General features: G+C 41.6%; 1 protein-coding gene across 1 annotated transcript in view; it reads right to left on the bottom strand.

The window, feature by feature from the left end:
• Window positions 1-21,548, bottom strand: part of dlgap2a (discs, large (Drosophila) homolog-associated protein 2a) — a 146,713-nt gene that overhangs the window by 123,744 nt on the left and 1,421 nt on the right. The window contains exon 2 of the mRNA XM_054614376.1: window positions 12,454-12,508. Within this exon, the coding sequence (XP_054470351.1) occupies window positions 12,454-12,508 (55 nt within the window). The remainder of the gene's footprint in view (window positions 1-12,453; window positions 12,509-21,548) is intronic.

Raw genomic sequence — 21,548 nt, 5'->3', positions numbered from 1 at the left:
TATAACAGAGATATTTCACAAGGAAAAATATGTCACCCACACGCCACAAGTTTTTTTCCCCTACTGGTTTGGTTCCACCACTGGGAGTCGGCCTGCTGTCATGTCTGAGCATTTGAATTCATCATTTTTAATCTCCTCAAATAAACAAAGCCGTCAACAACCCACTCTAACTGCAACCTTGATACAGGGATTCACAGAAGATTTCACAAAAGAAGTAAAAATGCCAATTTGTGTGCGGCAATGTGAAAAAAAGAGAGAACCAAAGGAGAAGGTGACTCCAGAAATAACGATTGCACACGACAAAGAGAAGTCACTGATGACACATCAACAAATATGTGAGAAATCTTTTGAAATAGCCTACACTCTGTACAATAAAAGCCTGAGTCAGTCATAACTTCAAAGAGAGCTCACTTTCTGTGTCCTTGAACAGAAGAGGGTGGCAAAGTATCTGTCTATGCAGGTTTCTTATTAGTGAACTATCACCATTAGCCAAAGTAATGCTGACAAACAGTGTGAGGGAAGATTTCCATGCTGTTTTTGTGATTATTATTTTGAATGGTCTTGAACCGCCTGCCCTTCTGGGCAAAAACAGATTCAATTTTAGTCAACAAATGGTGTTTTCCTGGACGTGAGCGTTGTGGGAGCATGTGGTTCGGCTGCCTGGCGGAGGCGGACGTGCCTTGATGCACAAAAGCCAAAGAAAACCTTCTGGTCAGCGAGATCAGGAACGCAAAAATGCAATGGACAGTGGCGCTCACAGATGGCATCTATCTAGAGCAGAATACAGTCCCGACCAGTCTGAAAGGTCAATGACAGACAGAAGTCAAACAAGAGAAAGTTTTACAAAGAACCCAGCGAGAATTTGTTTTCTGATAAGCATCATTGACAAACACTGCAGTGTTTTAACCTATGATTGAAGTAATACGTTGCATCTATCTGCCTATCTGAAAATAAACATGTCTTTCCCACAGATTTGAGCCTGTTTACAATACTAAATTGAAGCAGCGATACTGAACAAACATCCAATATGGACGTCTGCAAACAGTCACCTCGGCTCCCCAAAGATCCCACACGAAAAACTGGAAAACAGCAGACCAGACACAGTGCTTATTCAAGTGAATACGTCAACGAATGCATCCTTCAATATGAAACGTTCTGAAAGGAAACACTTGATTTTCATTTGCTGACATGGGTGCAGTGAGTGGAAAGAAAGAAAACTCCATCTAGTCTGGAAAGCATTTGGAGTGTTTGATTTATGTGATGAGTTGAGGTTATTTATGGCCTTACATAAATTTGCAAATAAAAGGAATCACTAACTACATTGTAATTCTTTTGAAAACTATATTAGTCTATTTATAATTGTGGTTTGGTTACTGCTTTTCTAGTAGAAGTCATCCTTCATGAAAGTCTTTATTTATGGTTAAATTATTAACTAAAGATGTTGTGTATACATCTAAATAGATAGTTATGAGCTATTGATAAGCAAACAACTTTTTTTGGGTCGTATTTGTGTAGTTGGACCACTTAGTTGTATAGATATTAACAAGTAATCAACATTACTACTGAGGAATTAATGATTAAAAATACCCTATCTATTAACATCCAACTTCGAAAGGCACATTAAATGTATGATGTATGATTACAACCTATGGTTTCATTTGGAAAATAACGGGTACATTATTATGATAATGAAATGAATGTATAGCTGCAGTGTCAAATCTGTCACTTTCTTCACTAGACAACAGAGGATCAGTCATAACAAAGCAGGTTGTTGGTATTTGACTTCCTGCCTTGTATTTGTTGTGGCTGTGATCCCGGCTAATCAAATCACAGCTAGCCTCTCCAGACAGCCAGCCGCTGGCCCGCCAGCTACAGCCCCTCCACAGATAATGTCACTTCCTCTGAAAACAAACTGATCTTGTTACCAGGCATGGCCACTGTTATCTGTCACAGCAAATAGCACAAAAAAACAAAAACAAAATTTGAACTGTGGTAAATACTAAAAAGACGAGAATGCTGGCTGACAGGCAGAGAAAATGTGTTGTTCAGCGAGAAGTGGTAGTGTGAGTAGTAACCTCCTTCTGGAACCTGGACATTTGACAGTGCAAACAGTAAGACAAATGCTTGTATTGAGATTGTTTTTCATTGACTTGTTCTTACACGGTGATGGCAGTGGACACATCTGAATGGGTGCGCGTGTCAGCACAGAGAGACACGCAATGATAAATGTGAAGAGACAAGACGAATAAAAATCGCTGTGCATAAAAGAGAGGAAGACGTTCAACTGTTCGCCTGCAGCACGCCCGGACAAACGGGTGGAGCTCAGTCCTTGTTGGGTGTCAGAGAGCTCCGGGCTGCTAAATGGGTGCCATCTATTCAGCATATGCTGCTAAGCTAAGGCTCAAGGGGAAACTAGAGGGGAAGGTACAATATGATCAATGCACCTTTACTGCAAGCCTGTGTATGGCAGAAAAAGATTAAACCACAATGTTAGAAAATGAAAACGCAGAGTCACAGTTGTGCTCCACTGGTCAACTGTGGAAACAACAGCAATGATAATGAAACCCGGTGTATTAACGAGGCAGTTTAGCCGCATGCTGATAGCACAGAGGGGGGTTATTGAATATGATAGAGCTGATATATTCTATGTTCTCATTATCTGCTGCTAAACAGACCTTAATAATGAACTACAGTAAGCTATCTATCTCACACACACACATGCATGCATGTCTACAGGCCGATCAAATGCACCCAGCAAGCCGGTCTCTGCTAATGTGTGTGTGTGAATAAACCCAATATTCTATGACAGGCCATTTTTTTACTTAAAAGCAAAGACTCCCCACTCCGTCATTTTGAGGTGAACCATTTCTGACACGTATAACCGTTTTGGGTGACACTATACACAGACAAACCGTGAAGCAAAGTCTGCGGTGAGACACTTGGGAGCATCAGAGCATAGCAGACAGCTAGCTATTATTCACTACCACCTTCACGCACACACTCAGAGATGCACACAGAAACACACACAGGCATAAATATTGTCCGACTTTGTTTGGTCAATCTAGCTGGTCGACCACTCTACAGATTTCAGATGAGCTTTTACAATCACCCATCTCTCTCACCTTGCAACCCCAATTTTATCGAGCTATTCCATGGAGGCAAGTAGTATTAACATGCAGGTCTGCTCCAGCTTACCCTCAATGTCCTCAAAGAAACAAAAAACCATACATATGCCAATCTCTTCCACTCCTCATCTTGCATGTGCAGCACATGAACAGTCACCTAAATATTTAACGTGTACACAGTAGAATCAAAACCATTATCAACAATTAACCAAACAAGATTGTCATGTATAGGGTTGGCAGCCTATGCCTAAACCAAGCGGCAACCTCCGGTGTTGAGAAGTAAAGCTAACACGGAAGTGAAAAAAATTGCCGTTACTAAAAATGGCCAATTTAGGCTGGTTACGAAATCGAGTAAATCTCCATAGACCCCAAAGTTAAAATTCAGAAATAAACATGTTTACAGCCTGGTACAAAAAGCAGTTTAGGTTTGTTTTCCCCGTTCATGACAACTGTAGTAGGGGGGAATTTTGGTATAACTCAGCAGTTTAAATTATATTAAAGCTTTAAGTTCTGCATAATTAAGAGCGTTATAAATAGCTTCTCCTCTCAAACTAAATTTTATCTTAATTTTTATGAAAAGACTAAGACTAAAACCAAAATAAAAATCAGGCGATAAGCCTGAGAGCAAAACGTACCATCTATTAAGAAGTGGGCTGATTGTCTGCTGATGAGTGAACAATCATGAAGTGTGTGTATGTGTTTGCTGATAAATAATAACAGGAAGAGAAAGTAGGGAGACAGAAAGAATTAAAGGGAATTAAAGGTTTGCCAACGTAGCAACAAAAACGGGACCTCCTCCCCTTTCTTTTTTACTTCCTGCCACCGTCATTCACTCATTAATAAGCAGCTGGGAGCAGAGTGACTCAGCGTTAAATCAAAGCTTACTCCCAGCTTGCTCATTATGTCAGGGACAAACTGAGACAGACAGTCCACAGGGAGCAGCTGTCCTCCCGTCAGACACTGTGTAGTTCAATGACAGGAGTCCCTACGGAGAGACGAAGCACACACTCACCAACACGATCACGGGCAGGTAAGTGTGCAGCACACACACACACGAACGCACACACCTGGAGTACAACACTTAGGGATGCTACCAAAGAAAAGGGATTTTCTCCAATGTTCACTGCCATCAATACACACAGTGAATACAGTTTGGTGAGCAATCCTGTGGAAGCCCAGTAGGCATTTAGTTACATGCTGAGTATTGCGATAACATATATTGCGATGTATCGCGATTTATTGCCTTTTTCAACAGCAAGTTATGCAGTTTGTCAACATCTGTTTAATCCAATAACATTAAGTTTTCACTCTGTTAATCTCACTTCAATCTTTTTTTATTGTCAAACAGACAGAATGACAAACACTCCATCTTTGTTTTGACCAACATCCGGCCAATCCCGCTAATGTTGCATAATCTTGTGGGCTAAAAAAAGCTATTTTTACCAAAAGGTTAAATTTGTATTTGCAATTTTGACAGTTTATAAAAAAAATAAAAAGAGTGATGCTTGGCGTCTGTGTATGGATACAATATTGTCACACAAAGTATTGTTGTGAGTGAGTGTAAAGGTTTAACAATAACCAGCAACCAACACGTTGAGCTAGCTAGCATGCGGCCTCACCCACCAACAAACCCAACGAGCTAACACCATCAGCAAACAATATACTGGCTACCGACAAAGATATTACAATCTGCCACTACAGGCCTTCGATTCAACACCTGAGATCATCAGAGCATGACATACATTTTGCATGCTCTCTCTATATAAGCAGATACAAACACACAACAGTGGCCAAACAAACACTGGCACCCTGACACTGAAACAAGTTCCCCTGCTCATCTCAACTTAAATGCCGTGTAACTGGAAATGTCTACAGGCAATGCATCGTGAATATTCAGCCAAACCGCACATTGACTAGCGTTCCCTGTTTTAAAGATCTCTGACACCACATGGGAGCTGTTTGGGAAAGTATCACTGAGTGTACCTCTAATCCATTATTCCTCTGTGTCATATTTGCTTACAATCAATTTTGTTGCTGCGGCAGCGCAGTTGCGTAGAGACGGGCCGGGAGGAAGAGGGCCATGTTTCAGAGCTACCAACTCTTGTAACAGTTCAGTGGGTACGCCTCGGCGGTGCTGGAGGGAGTGCAGAGGAGGAGAGAGAGAGCAGGAGGGGGTGGGGGGGGTGGGGGGGGTGATGTCAAGGGTACAGACTAACAGTAGAAAGCAGGGAAGGCTGGGGAGGAGAGATAGTGCAGGATTTGTCGAGAGTTTAGCAGACATGAGGAGAGCTCCTGAGGGCCTTCAGCACACACACACACACACACACACACACACACACACACACACACACACACACACACACACACACACACACACACACACACACACACACACACACACACACACACACACACACACACACACACTCTTTCCTCTCTACTCTGTCAGCTCTCACTCATTCTCTCATCTTCCTCTCTTGTTTTTCGCCATCATCATCACAGATTCACTAATCTGCTTTTGCTCTTTTGCTCATGCAGTCCACACATCTTATTTATGCTTTGTATTAATACAGCGTCCCCCTTTCTCTCTGGGTGTCTCTTTTTTTGTTGAGCGGGTATAAAGTGCATACAGAGTTGGCATCAAGGCCTCTGAGAGCTATCAGAAGGAGACAGGCCCTCCCTGGTTGTCTTGCCTTGCTACAGATCTGATTGATATCACATTATGCATGTGTGTGCTCTGACTGACTGTGTGTTCATAGAAACTGTGTTTCTATGTACATCGTCGTGTGTGTGTGTGTAAGCATTCACAAAAGCAGGCCTGACACAGAGGGGAAGCGACAGCTCGCCGGTTAATTACTCAAACTAATAGAGCAGCTGCTGATTCACTCCAGTGTCAGTCAGATTCACAGCGGGACGAGGACACTCGGGCAGGACATGTGAGGCGTTAAGACGGACGTCCTGTGACTCCGGACGGAGGCTAAGTGAGGGAGAGAGAAAAGACATAAGACTGAGGTAGTTCAAGGACTTCAGCTGTCCATGGATAAGGACAAAACTGAAAGTTTTCAGACAGCGGACTCAGGAAGTATTCAGGGTGCTCTTAGGATAAGGTCAAAAGAATGCCTTGACACAAAATGTTATGAGGTTGTTAAGAAGACTTTAAAGCACTATATCCATATAATTATCTCTGCGATTCTGCCAGGAGATAATGTGATCTGGTGTGTGTACATGTGCGTGAGTCAGTGTGCGTCAGTGTCTGTCCATGGCTAATCTCTTGAACTGCAGCAAAAAACTGCATCATATTGTGGATGGCCAGTTATGGATGCATGCTCAAGGACATCGCATGGTTGCGTGGACTCTTTTCAAAACACCTTTTATTGCCTGTTTTATACTGCCATTCACTGCCTCCTTGACTCCTCACTCACGACTCTTAACCTGCCCCCGGCCGGTAGGGGCCACCAGTGATAACACAGTCTGGTTGTTACAGACACACCTGGCATAGATCTGCACTTCACTAACTGTACCTTTCAAGTTTGTTATGACTTTCATCTCAAAGAAATGACTCTTGCTTTCTTACTCCTTGGCCAACTTGATTCCATGGCAACATGTCCTAGGACAAACCCTTTCACTTTATGTTGACACAAAATACACAGCAGGAGTGGTAAGTTATCTAATGAAAGGCAACATTTCTGTGAGTCTAACCCAACTACTCTATTAGCATTCGAGCTAACAAGCTGCATTTAAAGGATGGAGAATTTGGACTATTTGCATTGTACAATTAGGCAGTTGGTTGTTCACATTTATCAAATATATTTAGCAAATATATAATTCACTTTTGAACTTCATGATATCCAAATGTCACTATGACATGATGCTAACACTTTCATATTATGAGATGTGCTTAATATTACAATTTTTGGACATTTAAACATTTAGCAGTTCCATTACGTCCTTTAAGTTTTCCTACTGACAAAATCCCAAATCAGGCTGATTGTCCTTTATCCTAATTGTTTTTAATATAGCTCACACATTAACTGATAATTGTTTGACTTGATAAAAAAAATAAAAAGTGTTGATTGTAAGAATCTTGGATGGTCATGCCATTTTGCACCGTTATTGGCCAATCTTTTTTACAGGTTAATGATGTTGCTGGTTAACTAGGACATCAGTTTTGGTTATTTTGTTACTATATTTTAGGCTACACATCTAACTAAAATGAAAGGAGTTTTTGTCCCTCTGTCCTTCGAACTGTTCATCTTCAGAGCAGCCACTAGGGTGATGCTCCTCTGTTTTTGCTTGTCAAGCTATGTCACATAGGAGGCTCTTGTTTTCTTTGTCTCCTCCAGTGAGGAGGTTTTCTCCTGCTGCCATAGAGGATGGTCACTCTCTAGTTGATCTCTGACCTTTTTCTTTTGAGCAGCCATGAGGTTAATGTCTTTGTCATGCATCGCAAGCTGGGCAAGATAGGTGTGGAAGGTTTTTTTCTAGCTGTCCACGGGGGAAGACTTGTCAGCCTGCCACTGGAAATGCCCGATCTTCAGCTCCTGCTCAGCCACCTTCAGAGCAGCCACAAGCTTACAATTATCATGTCTCGGTTTGTCCAGCTTAGACAGACAGGAGGCTTTGGTTTTCTGGGTCCCCTCCTGGATTTTTTCTCAAAGTGAAAGTGGAGGCACTCAGTCTCCAGGAGTTATTCTGCCTTTTTCAGGGCTGCTGCAATCTTCCTGGTCTCTCCAGACCAGCTGGGCTTTACGGGAAGCCTAGGACCTTTACAGTGGGTTCTAGCCTCCTCCTCCTTTTTTTAGGAGAGCTTCCTCCATCGTGCTCACCACCAGATAGCTCTCCAACTTTAGCCAACTCAAGTGACTGCCTTTCAGCACAGAGCTCCTACTTCTTCACCTCCATTTCATTTGAAAGACCCATTCCTCTCCTTTCAGCTGCTCTAATTTGACTTGCAGGTATTTGTTAATGGGATTCTGTTGCTAGAGATCTTTCTGAGCTTTTCGCAGCAAACTGCAAATCTTTCCTCAGCTGTGATTTCACACTGTCCCTGGGTTAAGAGTGGCCATGTTTAGCCTGAGCATCATCCAGCTGGACATTCAGGCCACATATTGCCCTCTTCAACAGTTCTATCTCATGGCTCCACTTGTTGTCTCTCTCGGACCTGATAGAGGAAATTGGCCAGTGAGACCTCTTAGATTTTCAGGTGGTCTCTCCCTTCGGATTTACTTTGGGTGACCCTTGCCTCGCTGTCCTTCACTTCACACTATCGTTTTTCTTCCAGTTCCAACTAAGGAAGAAGTTAACTGGATGTTCAACATCCCTGGAATTAAATTCCATATCTTCGAGCATTGTCCGTCTGCTGGACGTCTTTGCTTTCTCTTGCTATGTGCACCTTTCATTGTCACAGTAAACTCATTCACTGCTTCATTCACTATCCACAGAGTTTTATATAGAGGACTAATATAGCAGACCATATTAGTCCAAAAACCACTGGTAGACCATCAATAATAAATACTCACATGCATTTTTGTGATAAACACATACTGTAAAATATCTTGTTGAGTTGCTCTGGGTGAAATGCTCTAGAATGTACTTTGTGGCCGTTTGTGTTGTAATGCGCTGCTCTGCTCACATTGCATATACTATTGTCATGCCACAACTCATGGATTTGTATCAATCGCACTGCTCTCTCTTCTCTTGGCCACCTGGCACTTTTCGCAATGCATTATGGTATATAGTGCCTGGTTAGAGACCATCTGTTATAGGCTACTTTTCATGATACTTTGGGGGTACTTTGAGTTTACTATATAGGGAATAATAACTCTCACTTTGCATTGCGACAGCAATACAGAATGGCATAATAAGAGTGGTTTTTGGATTGGATGTATTTTATTCCATTCCATCATTGATATTGTTGTTATTGGATACCAGTTGAATGTATGAAGAAATTCTTTATAACGTTTCCTAAAATAAGACCAAGAAAGAACACTCCAAGGCCGAAGATATACGTCCTTTTTAACCACGTGTTCAGGCCGTGTGTATGTCGCGTTCATTTCTGAATACATACAGAACCAACACTCCAAACGAACAGAGGATAGGCTAGGCAGCAACATGCACACACAAAAGCACACTAACATGTTTTCACAAAAACAGGAGCAAACCTAATGCACAACAATAGAACTTTGCATGCTCCACCATTTGAAAAACATGCATGTCATAGGAATATTTACTAGTTTGGTAAATACTATGTTTACAATGCAAGGCAAATGATAAAAGTAGGTGCACTTACCTGCACACAGAGTACACAGGGGAAATGTAAATGGAGGCAATGGGTAACGTGTGTGTGTGTGTGTGTGTGTGTGTGTGTGTGTGTGTGTGTGTGTGTGTGTGTGTGTGCGTGTGCGTGTGCGTGTGTGTTTGTAAAGGTGGGTTGTAAGGGGAGACAAAAATCGATGCGGATATAAGGCCATGAATGCAAAACAGTGTGTCCAAAAGTGTCCAAACACTGCAAAGGAAGACAGAAGGGCTTCCCAGAATGCACCAGTCAGCATATCTCTTTTCAGCATCTTTGCATTCATGGTATAATGAAGGAGAGCAAGTACATCACATTGCATAAGCAACGTGATGTGCTTGCTCCCTGCAACAAAGGCACCCTGCTGCTCATGCAGTGGATGTGAACATGTTCTCAATATCTTTAAAGACTAATCTCCCAAAAATCTGTTTTAAGGTTTCAGTGAATTACACCAGATACGTTTACCAAAATGTCAGAGCAGGAGAGAGGCTCTGAGCAGGGGATGGAAGAGATGATAAAAGGGTGCCAGAAACTCAGCATGGAGATGAAAAGTGGCAACAGAATGTTAATTGATATCTATAAATAGGCATAATCTGTGGATTTTTGGCATTGAAATACTCCGTTTACGATCACAGAGGGACGCAGTGATAACAGAGAGGGAGTGTAAGAATATGATAAGTCTCATCCCTCCTGTTTCGAGGCACAATATGTGGAATGTGAGAATCAGGAGTGGGGATCAGCTGAAGGAAGTGTTTCTGAGGAGGAGATGGATTTGTGAAAGCTAGGAAAACTGCCCAGGAGAGGGCGCCCCTCGCTCGATGGAGCACAAAAGAGCAGATATGCACATGCACACAGACATGCACACACACACTCACACTTATACACAATGCAGCGTCTTAATCGTATTCACCAGCGGGAGATACCAATCTGTTCATGGCCACTATTTTCAAAGTCTCTTCTAATCTTACTTACTCTTTTTTTTTTTTTTTTTATCACTTCCAGACATTTTCCTTCTTAATCTAACCATCTTCTTCTTTCCTCCAGCCCTAAACTAAATCATTTAACTAAACGCCTCTCTGCTTAGGCACCCAGGCCTCACTCACACTACTGAACTCACTATTGTGCATCCCGACATCATACAATCAGCAGACACAAGTATTGCTGATTGAAAATGGACACAATGCAGTGTTTGCATCTACTGACACCGCAAGATGTGTTGCCATGGAAACAGGATGCCAAGGTAGACATTGCATGGGCACTGAGGTTGTTCACAACTGTGCCGGTGTGTGTTTGAGCGTGCCTTGCTGAAGTGGAGGCTCTGATACGTATTTCAGATGGAACCGCTGGCTGAATGGTGATCTATGAACTTCGGTGAGAGTAGTTTGAGGGTTTGTTGATGCACCGCTGCTGAGTATTCAAGAGAGGAGCCATGTTCTCTGTCTTCTTGACAGCGCAATCGATCAGAAAAAGAACATTTATGGGTGAGAGCGACGTTTTGTTTAAAAATAAATGGCATTTGTAAGCCTATGCACTAATCTATACACACACACACAAACATCATGAACTAAGACTGCAACTAGCTCTCTTTCCCAGTCCCACGTCTGCTCAAATACATATGGAAAAGTTTCAGAGCTTCACACATCCATATTCATAAGGTCATTATGAGGTTATTTTGTCCACACCGTCAGAACATCTTGTTCTTATACCAGTCGAGAGGTGCACCCCTGGCTCCTCCATATTCATGCAGCACATCCCAGCCACCACAACTAAACACACAGCAGCTCGTCCTGCTGAGAAAGTTAAGCCTTGAGGCAAAAAGTTTGGCTAACATTTGCAAATCTCTTCACGCACTTCCTTGTCCTTCCACAACAGCGAGCCCCACCCATCTGGCACCCTTCATATAGAGTGGACTGGATTCAAATTTGGCGCAGGTTTGGTTTACAGAACTTTTATGCTCAAAGTAACTGCAAAACTGCTGAACTATCGTTTTGTTGAGTTTCTTATCGGCTTAAGTGCAGATCATCTCGCCTATATGCCCCATCAAACATTAATTTCACGCTGTGAGATGCCTTGCAGTTATCGGTTATAACTCGGGAGTTCCAAGCTCCTGCACCTAAAACTCCTAAAAAGTTTCCAAGTCTCTCTTTGTCGCCAAGGTTGCTGTGCCCTTGCTCTACTCTCACACCTGGGAATGGTGTGCAGTTAGCTTTCTAATCATGTGTCTGAGAAACACAACTTTCAAAGGTAGACATCAGTCAGTTTGCAGCACCGGGTGCAAATCACAGGACTGAGTTCACTGCAGAAGGCAGTTATAAGCTGACAAACTGGCCATGTGTCTGACAAACGAGCGAACCACTGCGTAGCCGACACGCGTCGGTGCAGCGTCAGTGAGGTTTTGTTAGTGGGATGGATGGTGTGGCAGCTCATGCAGTCTCTTTGCAGTCGAGAGGTTAGAGAGGTTGAGTCGCCCAAAAGTAAAACGCAATGAGAGTAGTAGTAGTAGTAGTAGTAGAAGAAGAAGTCATTGTTGTGAGGACTGTGGCCAGGTACCTGAGTATATCTCCCTGCTCTTCAATTTCATCAGCAACCTCTTCACACCTGCAATGATGTGAAGAAGCCTGTCATCATCACAAGTTCGCAACAACTGCCCCCCTGAATTTCCCCCTCCTTTTGACATGCAAGTGGAGAAAGTTAGGCCACACAGAGAACCCATTAATGTGATCTCTGATTTTTTGACAATTCTGCTATTAGTAACATTATGTAGCAGCAGTAAAACCCCTGAATAGTAAGAATCACAATGATAAAGCTGGTGATAATCACCAGTCAGTTATAAGCAGATGAGTTATGAGCCCACAGATGTACAGAGCGCACACACAAACAGGTAGACAGACATATGTGACCCACCCGCTGAGCATAAATCCCCCGGCACCACCACCCGCTCATTACTCCCACTGACGGGCTCGCTCTCCTTCTGTCTCTGCACTGCGTGTGACCGGTGTGTTTACTGGAGAGCTGGGACATCTGTTTGGTCCTTACCTGTGTTCCTGTCTGGTAAGATACAGCAATGCTTCTTCAGTATGCCTGGCAACACCTTCCAAGAACACAACAAAGGAGGGGGGAGAGAGGGAGAGGGAGAGAGAGAGAGAGAGAGAGAGAAAGATGTTAATATCACAGCAGCTCAAAGCAGATAAACAAGGTGGAGCTCAGAGGAAAAAGCACTGAGGCATGCTGCGAGCCTCGATTTAGGAGTAGCAAGAGACACCCATTTCTCACACCATTTGCATCAAAAGGAACTGCTCTCGTATTTATCGCGATCTGAGCAGTGGAGCAATAAATCAATGGTCCCGGTGTGCTGAAGGTTCATTTTCAACTGTGTATCTCTGATTCAAACTACAAACAGTCAAAGGTGGGTTAAATGGTGTGTGACGGAAAATATGATACGCTAACAATCGCTTGAGACAGAACGGCACAGAGATATTATATATATATATATAAATATATATTTTGCTGGATTGAGAAGGGAAGAAGGCTGGCAATGTTCTCGGTCGATCTGGTGTGGTCATGTCATCGGGCCAATTTTAGAAGCTCTCTCTGCTCCATCAGCAGCTTCACTTTGTTAATTGCACTACTCACAAAGCTCAGGAGGACATACTTATCAATAATGCAGTCCTACAATCTATTTTGTGAGGAATTCACCAAACATCTTATCGATCCAAAGTTGTATCTTAGCTGCTTATATTTTGTTACCATCATCTGTCTTCATGTTCAACAGTTTATGTATTGTTCTTTGGAAACACTGAAGAATTATTTCTATGCTGACCTGAACATTAAAACTAAGTATCCTGTTTTAATTTCTTTGTATGATGACAGGTTTGTTTGTTCCTCTGAATGCAATTATTGGTGCTCACAAGGCACAAATATGCAGAATGTCCACTAGAAAGAGGAACCAAAAAAAGGATGAGATGCGGAGGTGGCTCAGCAGATGCTATCGAAGCCTCCTTGTCCTCATCTCTGACTGACAGGCTCATTATTGTCCAGAATGACTTTGGTTATACAGACAGCCCACCTCTTCTTTCTCTTTGCTCCATTTTTTCCTTGTGATAGCGTTAACATTCCTTTACATTTGCACCTGGAGGTTATCTCGGGCTCCTACTTCTCTCTAGGACTGAACAAGACCGATCAGATAAGTGGCACTTTTAATTAAAGAGGGGGGCATTTATATAAAAGGTACCTTTTGAAAAGCGAGAAAAAGACCGGGAAAATAAGTGAGAAATTAACTCTAATGGCTTATCTCTGGGGGATATTCAAAGAGGACCTCAAGCTCAGACTCTTGTCATCCTGTCTTATTTTCTACTTAATCATCAGCATATGAAGAGGAGAAGTAAACCTGCATTAATATATAAACACTTTCACGCAGGTTTGTTCATAAATTGCATTTGTCCTGTGAGTTTTGCAACCGACGACGGCTCCAAATCAAAGTCTCTGAACTCTCTTAACTTGGTGTAAATGGCTCGTTTCAGCTTGATCTATATTACCAGTTCATAAGGAGGTTTGTTTTCATGAGATTCCATCATTTGCATAATCAACGCCTCTAAAATTGCCATATAAGTCTGTGTGTTCTGCTCTGTGAGTGGGAAGGTTTTATTCACAAAATTGTCAGTAGTGTTATTTGAAGATCCTGAAATAATTACCTGAATCAAATCAATAGTAGCGTTCATTGCCGTGTCAGCACTTTGACATTCACAGACATTAAAACAGAGTGGTTTTGAAGAGGTTCATGAGTAATATGGGAAGGCGGTCAAAGGGGAGTGACATCACAAAGATATTAGACTGGGGAACTAGCGGGCGGGGTTCCCGAAAATAACAACAACAACAACAAAAACTAGGAAGAAAAGAAAAATAACCAAAGCTCACACTCACAATAACTCCCTCATAAAGGACGTCCCAGAGCTCAGGGGGCAGCCCAATATCAGATAGGATGACCCGCAGTGGGCCAGCTCCGTCATAAAGGTTTGGGGCGTCCCGAGGCAACGACAAAAAGATATGAAACTGAATGCAAGGACAAATAAGAAGGGAGAAAAAAAGAGGGTGTAGACTTCATAAGCCCTCTCCAGTCGCCTCCTTTCTAGACACCAAACCCCTTATTATTATTTGAATAATATTTCTGTATTATTATAATTTGTTATCATTGTTATAATTAATATTATTATTATGTATCGTATTTGTTTAACCTTTTTTAAATTAGTTTTACTATTTTCTTTTGTTGTAAGTATTATTATCATCTATGTAGCTATATAACTAACAAATCAAAAATATTATAACTACTGTATATTCTTTTTGTATTTATTTATTTATTTATCTCTCTCCTCCTTGTCCTCTTTCTCCTCGGACAAACTCTGCTCAGAGCTATTCACATACAGTATGAATATAAAACACTAACACAACAACCTTTGATACATGCAACCACTGACAATACTCCTACTCACAAAAACAACCAAAAATCTGTACCATATTCAAATCATAACATCTGTTTCCACTGCTTATGTTAATGTCTGTATATTTTGTGTTACACCTTTAGCTGTATAGAAATCTCACAAAAAAAGTAAAAAAAGACTGAGGAACATTATATCCAACTATGTATAAAGTTCGAATATGTCATTGCAACATAGGATGATAGTGGACAGAGGCCTGCATGAACAGCCTGAAGCAGAGTGATGGAAACACCTGTAATGAAATGTCTCTAAATTCACATGTATGTGACAAATCTGTTTGTATGTGTGGCTCTTGCATAACTCCAATATCTTGTTGGACAATCCCAAACACTTTAATCATCCCTTAGAATGTAATGTATCTTCATCTGAATAAATACTTATATGACCCATACCATTTACAAAGGGTTAATGTATTATTTTAAGATTGTAGCCATTAACTGCTTGAGGTTTTGGCACCAACTGCATCAAGGAATATTACCTCTAGTTTTGTATGAAATCTTTAATTTATGCTGTGTTCCATATTCTTCTATCACAAGTGTATCAAAGTTGTAAAGAAATTCTGACTGAAAGTATTTTACCAATTATATTGTGTTCTATAGAATTTTGTAAAATACGTTTTTTGCACGGAATAAATGTGTTATTTAGTTGTCATATTTAATTCAAGTAATCCTAATTTTATACATAACTTTAGTGTGTGAGTATGTACTTTTGTACTTTACAGGAGAGACCTATGTTGAAGATGTGGACTCTGATGATGGCAAAACAAAGACATTGCGATGGTTATTGTAGAGATTTCACATAAAAACTAATTATTTTGGACTAAAGCACATCTTGTGTCTCATCATTTACAAGAAAGTATGCCCTGCAGGCGTGCCCTCTATTCCAGGATATGCACCAAAATGCTATTCAGTTATCAAGTGTATAAGAAACTGGGTGTTGTAGATACAAATATCTCTGCAGAGATGAGATACAATGAGTGATTTGTAATGACTCAAACAGCTGCATGATGTACAGTTATAATTGATGCTGGCTGGCTCGCTGGCTGGCAGAGACGTGTACTGGAGGAGTGTGGGAATCGAACTGTCAGGGACACTCTTCAACATTTCAGAGCTGTCACTTGCCTCTCATTTACACTTAAAGGGATTGGAGTCTGGAGGCAAGGCGTCTAATTTCACGAGAGAATGCATTGGGCGTCCGTTTGTTTGTTATTTAAGATTATCTTGGGATGAGCACAAAAGAGGATTTATGTCCCAGCGTTTTTAACAAGACAGATTTATAAGACAGATCAGGACAATTCATTGGGAAAATTATCTGGGACAAGTGGAAATGCAAAAAAATGATATTTTGCACAGATTTGTTTTCTCACATTATTCATGAATTTGGATAGCTGGTTTCATACAAAACACAGTTTTTAGCTATTCTGATCGTCTTTAAAGACCAGCTATACTTGAAATAAATAACCTTTATTTTATCAAAAACCTAATTATGTTTTATCACCTGTTAAAAAGGGAATCTAATTTTCACAGTTTTTAATTTTAGTCAATGGAAATTGAACAAAATAAATAAAAAATAGAGGCCAAAGTTCGTGAATTTGTCTTCAAACCATTGAGTCAGCGAGTCAATAAAAGGCTCCATTTGGCAATGTTGTAGCAGTTTAACACGATGCTCTTCCAGTAGGACTGGTAGCCAATCTCTTAAACCCTGAGGCTGTAAGAAAAATAATTCAGCTGAGACTCATTAAGTGGCCCTAAAGTAGATGTTTCCGCTAACTCTCCATATTGTATTGGCATATGGGTTGAAAGGGCAAAAGACAGACACAAAGGCAGGTACAGTAAAGTTTACTATTTGGCCGTACAAGCGTATGGTAAATTGTAAATGGACTGGCATAGTGCCTTTCTAGTCATCCGACCACTCACAGCGTTCGGGAATGCCTTGCCCAAAGACACATCAACATGGACTGGAGGAGCCTGGGACCGAGCCATCAATCTTCTGATTAAGATACAACCCGCTCTACCTTATGAGCCACGGTCGCCCGTATAAACTCAAGCAGATGCGGAATTAAAAACTTTTCATTTTCTGTATCTCAAGCATATTTGTTGAAGAATGTTATAAGACTGATGATCTCCAAGTATAGTATAAGCATCAATATTATTTAAATATATAGTAGTAGTGAAGCTATATAGTAGCAGGCTATATCATTCTACACTTATGTGGCATCACAAGCATCCACTATAGCATCAACTTTAGCAACTTTTAAAATGACTCATCAAATAAAAATGAGACAGTTAAGCCCCTGGGCTAGAGTAGTGTGTAGCACATGGAAATTCACTTATTCGGTTATTTTTATTAGAATAAACCTAAAAAACATTTATTTGGTTCAAATATAGTTCTACATGTCTGACACAAGCAGGTGCTGGTCTACCTCTTTTCATAAGAGCACTCAAGAGAGACAAACACAAAGACTGCCGAGCGGAAGAGGAGAGAAACAACCTAAATGCATGCTCAATAACCGAGATGAACAATGAAATGGGCCGACTCAGGTGAATCACACACCATTTCAGTCCATGAGGAAACTTTATCTCGGATATCAGCTCTCTAACAAAATGACCCTGGACACAAAAGAACTGATTACTTTCCCCCCGAAAGTCCATTTGTCTGGGGGATCGTTTTTATCTACTGTGTGATGGAGCCTGTCTCATCAGAAATAGGCTCTCTGATTTAACTCGTGCACAAACCGTTGCTCATAAAAGCAGAGTTACGACATTAAGAAGCTCAACTAAATGAATCTTTCTTGTTGTTGAACTTTTTTTTCCCAGAATGCCTCAAACAAGTCAGGCAACACAGTCTAGTTTGACCAGGGCAGAGAGCGGCAAGGAGGAACAACCCTTCTCTCGGTGGTGTTTCAAGATGCCCACAAAGCAGACACCTGTCTACATACAGGCCACATACACACACACACACACACACACACACACACACACACACACACACACACACACACACACACACACACACACACACACACACACACACACACACAGACTCACTTCCTATCTCCCCACACCATTACTGCTGGGTACAGGCAATTATCACAAGTGCCAGTGTTTAATAGGATATCTTGGCGCCCGCTGCTGAGAGCTGGAGTGCAACTCTTGTCGAGCTAATGGAGATCAGAGAGGACGGACAGGGAGTGGAGTCACTCCGATGCAGCTCAGAGATCTATCCGTTTGCCTTTAAGCGCTGTCTGCTCCAGTCTTACCCCGGCAAGTTATCAAATGTAGTGGTGTTCCGATGGAGCCGGAGATAAGGGTTTGCACACTGTAACCACTCAGGCCATCAATAGCTTAAAAAGATACGACACACAGAAATATCAGAGGCACCTTTTGATAAAATGCAATACAATAGTACAAAACCACATGATGGGGCTTCAGAAATTCCCAAAGAACTCAGTAGCAAATCTCGCCAAGTTTCACAACGTTATCTGTGCCAATGTGTCTCTAAAATGCTTAGCAACCAGCATTCTATAACCTCCGCTTTCATAGGAAAAACATAAATATGAAATGTGACCTTTACGGCAATCTCAGTCTGAGAGAGAGGCCTACCACTTTACCTTGTATAGTTTTCAGTTGACCTTTACTTGGTCAACAACAAAATGCCTTAAAGGAAAAAAATGTAATTAAAGAATTCTCAAAGAACAATAAGGTTTGTGTGTTTTTAGAACTATTTAGAACACGCAGTATCAGAGACATGGATAGGCAATCATGTAGAGAAGAATATGAAGCTGATATCCCCCCCAGATGCTCATGCAAAGAGGCAAGTGGTGCATCTGGAAAGTGCAGGGAGCTTTGACCTGAGCGCAAACGGACGTGTCAAAGCTCTTAACTAAAATACAAAGGGTGGAGCATTGAGAGATCATCTGTGAGTGGCATATAATAATGCCACAAGTGCATATGCCAAAAGTTGGAGGGGGATGGATAAAACAAATGAGCCATTGTTAGCTCTCCTGAGGTGAAACCTATTTAGCCACAGCAACATATCACATCAATGGCCACTGATTTCTGACTTTTACTGAAGAAGCATTTGATGCAGAGTGCTTAGTCGCTGAACAACTGCAACAAGGTTATGCTAGAAAGGAACATTGTCATTTATGTTAAACAGCTGGACCACATTGGGGCTATAAAGCACTAATTAATTACCTGGAGATTAATAAAAATCTCTTAGACCCGTCCCAATCAAAAATTCTGCTGCCTCGATGTCCTTCACTAGAGCGAGCTATTTTGTTGAGCTAATATATTCAAGTTCACTGCTCGGTTTAAAGGATCTAGTAAAGACTCAGGTTGTAAACGAGCTGGGCCTTTTGCCAATGATAATGGTATTAAGACTGATACTCTAAAAGGTAGACCTCAAGCACACTTGGAGTTGTGCGTGGGCTTTCAATTGCATTAGTTTAAAAATGTTATGTTTTGACAGTGTTTACACAGTGGGGCCTTAAGGGACACTCTGTAAATTATTTTAGACCATGATATGATTTACCTTTTTTTTTTTTCCCCCAGTCAGAGAGTTTCAAAGACACACACCTGACAGGACCCACAGGAGTCGTCCTCTTACCGCTGCTCCAACTTTCAAAGACAGCCGCTGTTTTGATGAAGATGTACTTGTGTGTACGTACGTAGTGTATGTACTAGACTGTATTTATGACTTTGCAATTAGACTTGAGAGGAAAGGTTACAGATAGTATACCAGCTTGCTAATGGACCTCGTAAATGAGTCACATCTGACTTATGGCTATGTGGCAGCTTCTGCAGCAGCGGTAGCACTGGGAGAATGTGCAGTGACACCTACTTGCCTGAAACATCTGTGCCCACCGCAGCACAAAGGTGATTAAATGAGTGGAGGTTGGTGCACAGGTGTACACGGATACACACACACACACACACAAAGACTCACATACTCTACAGTATGTACAGAACACACACTTGGCTCTAGTGCATTATTAGATTCATAAAGCTGGACCCCATCCATTGCCTCCATTCCCCTCTGCATTCTTCTTCCGAAGCCAGGCTATTACAGATGTGTGTGTGTGTGTGTGTGTGTGTGTGTGTAGTGTGTGTGTGTGTGTGTGTGTGTGTGTGTGTGTGTGTGTGTGTGTGTGTGTGTGTGTGTGTGTGTGTGTGTGTGTGTGTGTGTGGTGGGGGCATTCATCAGAGAGTGAATAGAGACATAAAAGAGAGACAGAAGGAAAGAAAGAAGGAGAATAAGGTGCATGTGCAGGTAAGGGGAAGTATTAAAGTGAGAGAGAAGAAGGACAAGAAGAACGGAACATGGAGGGAGAAAGCAGAAAAACATCAGTCACGAGGAGTGGATGAATTAAAAAAAAGAGTCTGCACAATGTTTGAACATTCACTTTTAGTCAGACTCGTCTAAACTCCCTGCTGCTCCTCTCCGCCAATATGACATCACCACACGCATAGCGTTTGGAGTTTTCCCTGCATCTTCAAACAGATTATGAGAGCCTTCTTGTGTCGCTGCCAAGTAGGCAAAGTCCATACAAGCTTCCCATTGACAGCTCTGTGAGAGTCTGTTTGTGTGGGCATGTATGTGTGTGTGTGTGTGTGTGTGTGTGTGTGTGTGTGTGTGTGTGTGTGTGTGTGTGTGTGTGTGTGTGTGTGTGTGTGTGTGTGTGTGTGTGTGTGTGCGAGTGAGCGATTTGACAGCAGCTTTGGAAATATCCTGAAACGAGCTACTTTCAATTACAAACAGCTTCTGAGGGGAAATGGTGTCAGTTTCCAATTAGTTTTTTTGTCCTTTATTCTTTGGAGGCAAGTGGTAGCTTTTAATAAGGCTCTCATCATTTTAAATACAGAAATTGCCTGGTAGGATGAGTTAACATTTCTCCATCTCGCATGATTCATCCGGCTTTCATTGAAAGACTCGTTTGAAGTAGCGATGCACCGGTCACACTCTTTCAGTACCGATACCAATACCTGTGCTCACCGAGTGCCGATGCGGTACCCAGCTTTAATGAATGAACTGTGCGGAAGTGACTGGGATCAGTCTTTTATGTGTCAGGCAACATCACGCTTGACTTAAACACTGCTCTCTAAACTTCATAAAACTAAATAAAACACAAAAACGTGTATATGTATAAATCAATTGTTTCCTTTTTTAAACAAGAGTATAGTATGTCTTTGATATACAGCTTTTTGAGTCAGTATCAGACAGATATCCAACACAAGTACCGTGCAGCTGTGGTTTAAAGCAGAGGCAGTGAAGTGGATGAGGTAAAAGGTGCCCCCTCCCTAAAGCTGGTAAATGACAAGTCATTTATTTTTCAGTCACATAAGGACTTACAGAGGTGACAGGTATTTCTCACATCCCACCTGCCACCTGTCCACCCACACATTCCCTCGTTTTTAGGGATATACAAGCTGTGCATATTGAACAGGCACGCCCAGGCAATGTAAACACACAAAGCTACTGACAATTATTCTCATTATTGCTTAAAAGTAATTATGTTTACTGCTGACTGCTTGCCGCCACTGCACTTTAGCACTCCTCGTTACCTGCATAATGAATGAACATGGGACATTTCTCTAGGACCAGAAATCAAACATGCTTGTTGCTATGGTAGGAAAATGC

This window comes from Anoplopoma fimbria, chromosome 15, assembly GCF_027596085.1.
Source record: "Anoplopoma fimbria isolate UVic2021 breed Golden Eagle Sablefish chromosome 15, Afim_UVic_2022, whole genome shotgun sequence".
NCBI classification, from domain to species: domain Eukaryota; kingdom Metazoa; phylum Chordata; class Actinopteri; order Perciformes; family Anoplopomatidae; genus Anoplopoma; species Anoplopoma fimbria.
Note: the sequence above shows the minus strand (reverse complement) of the source record. Positions and strands in the feature narration are given on the sequence as shown.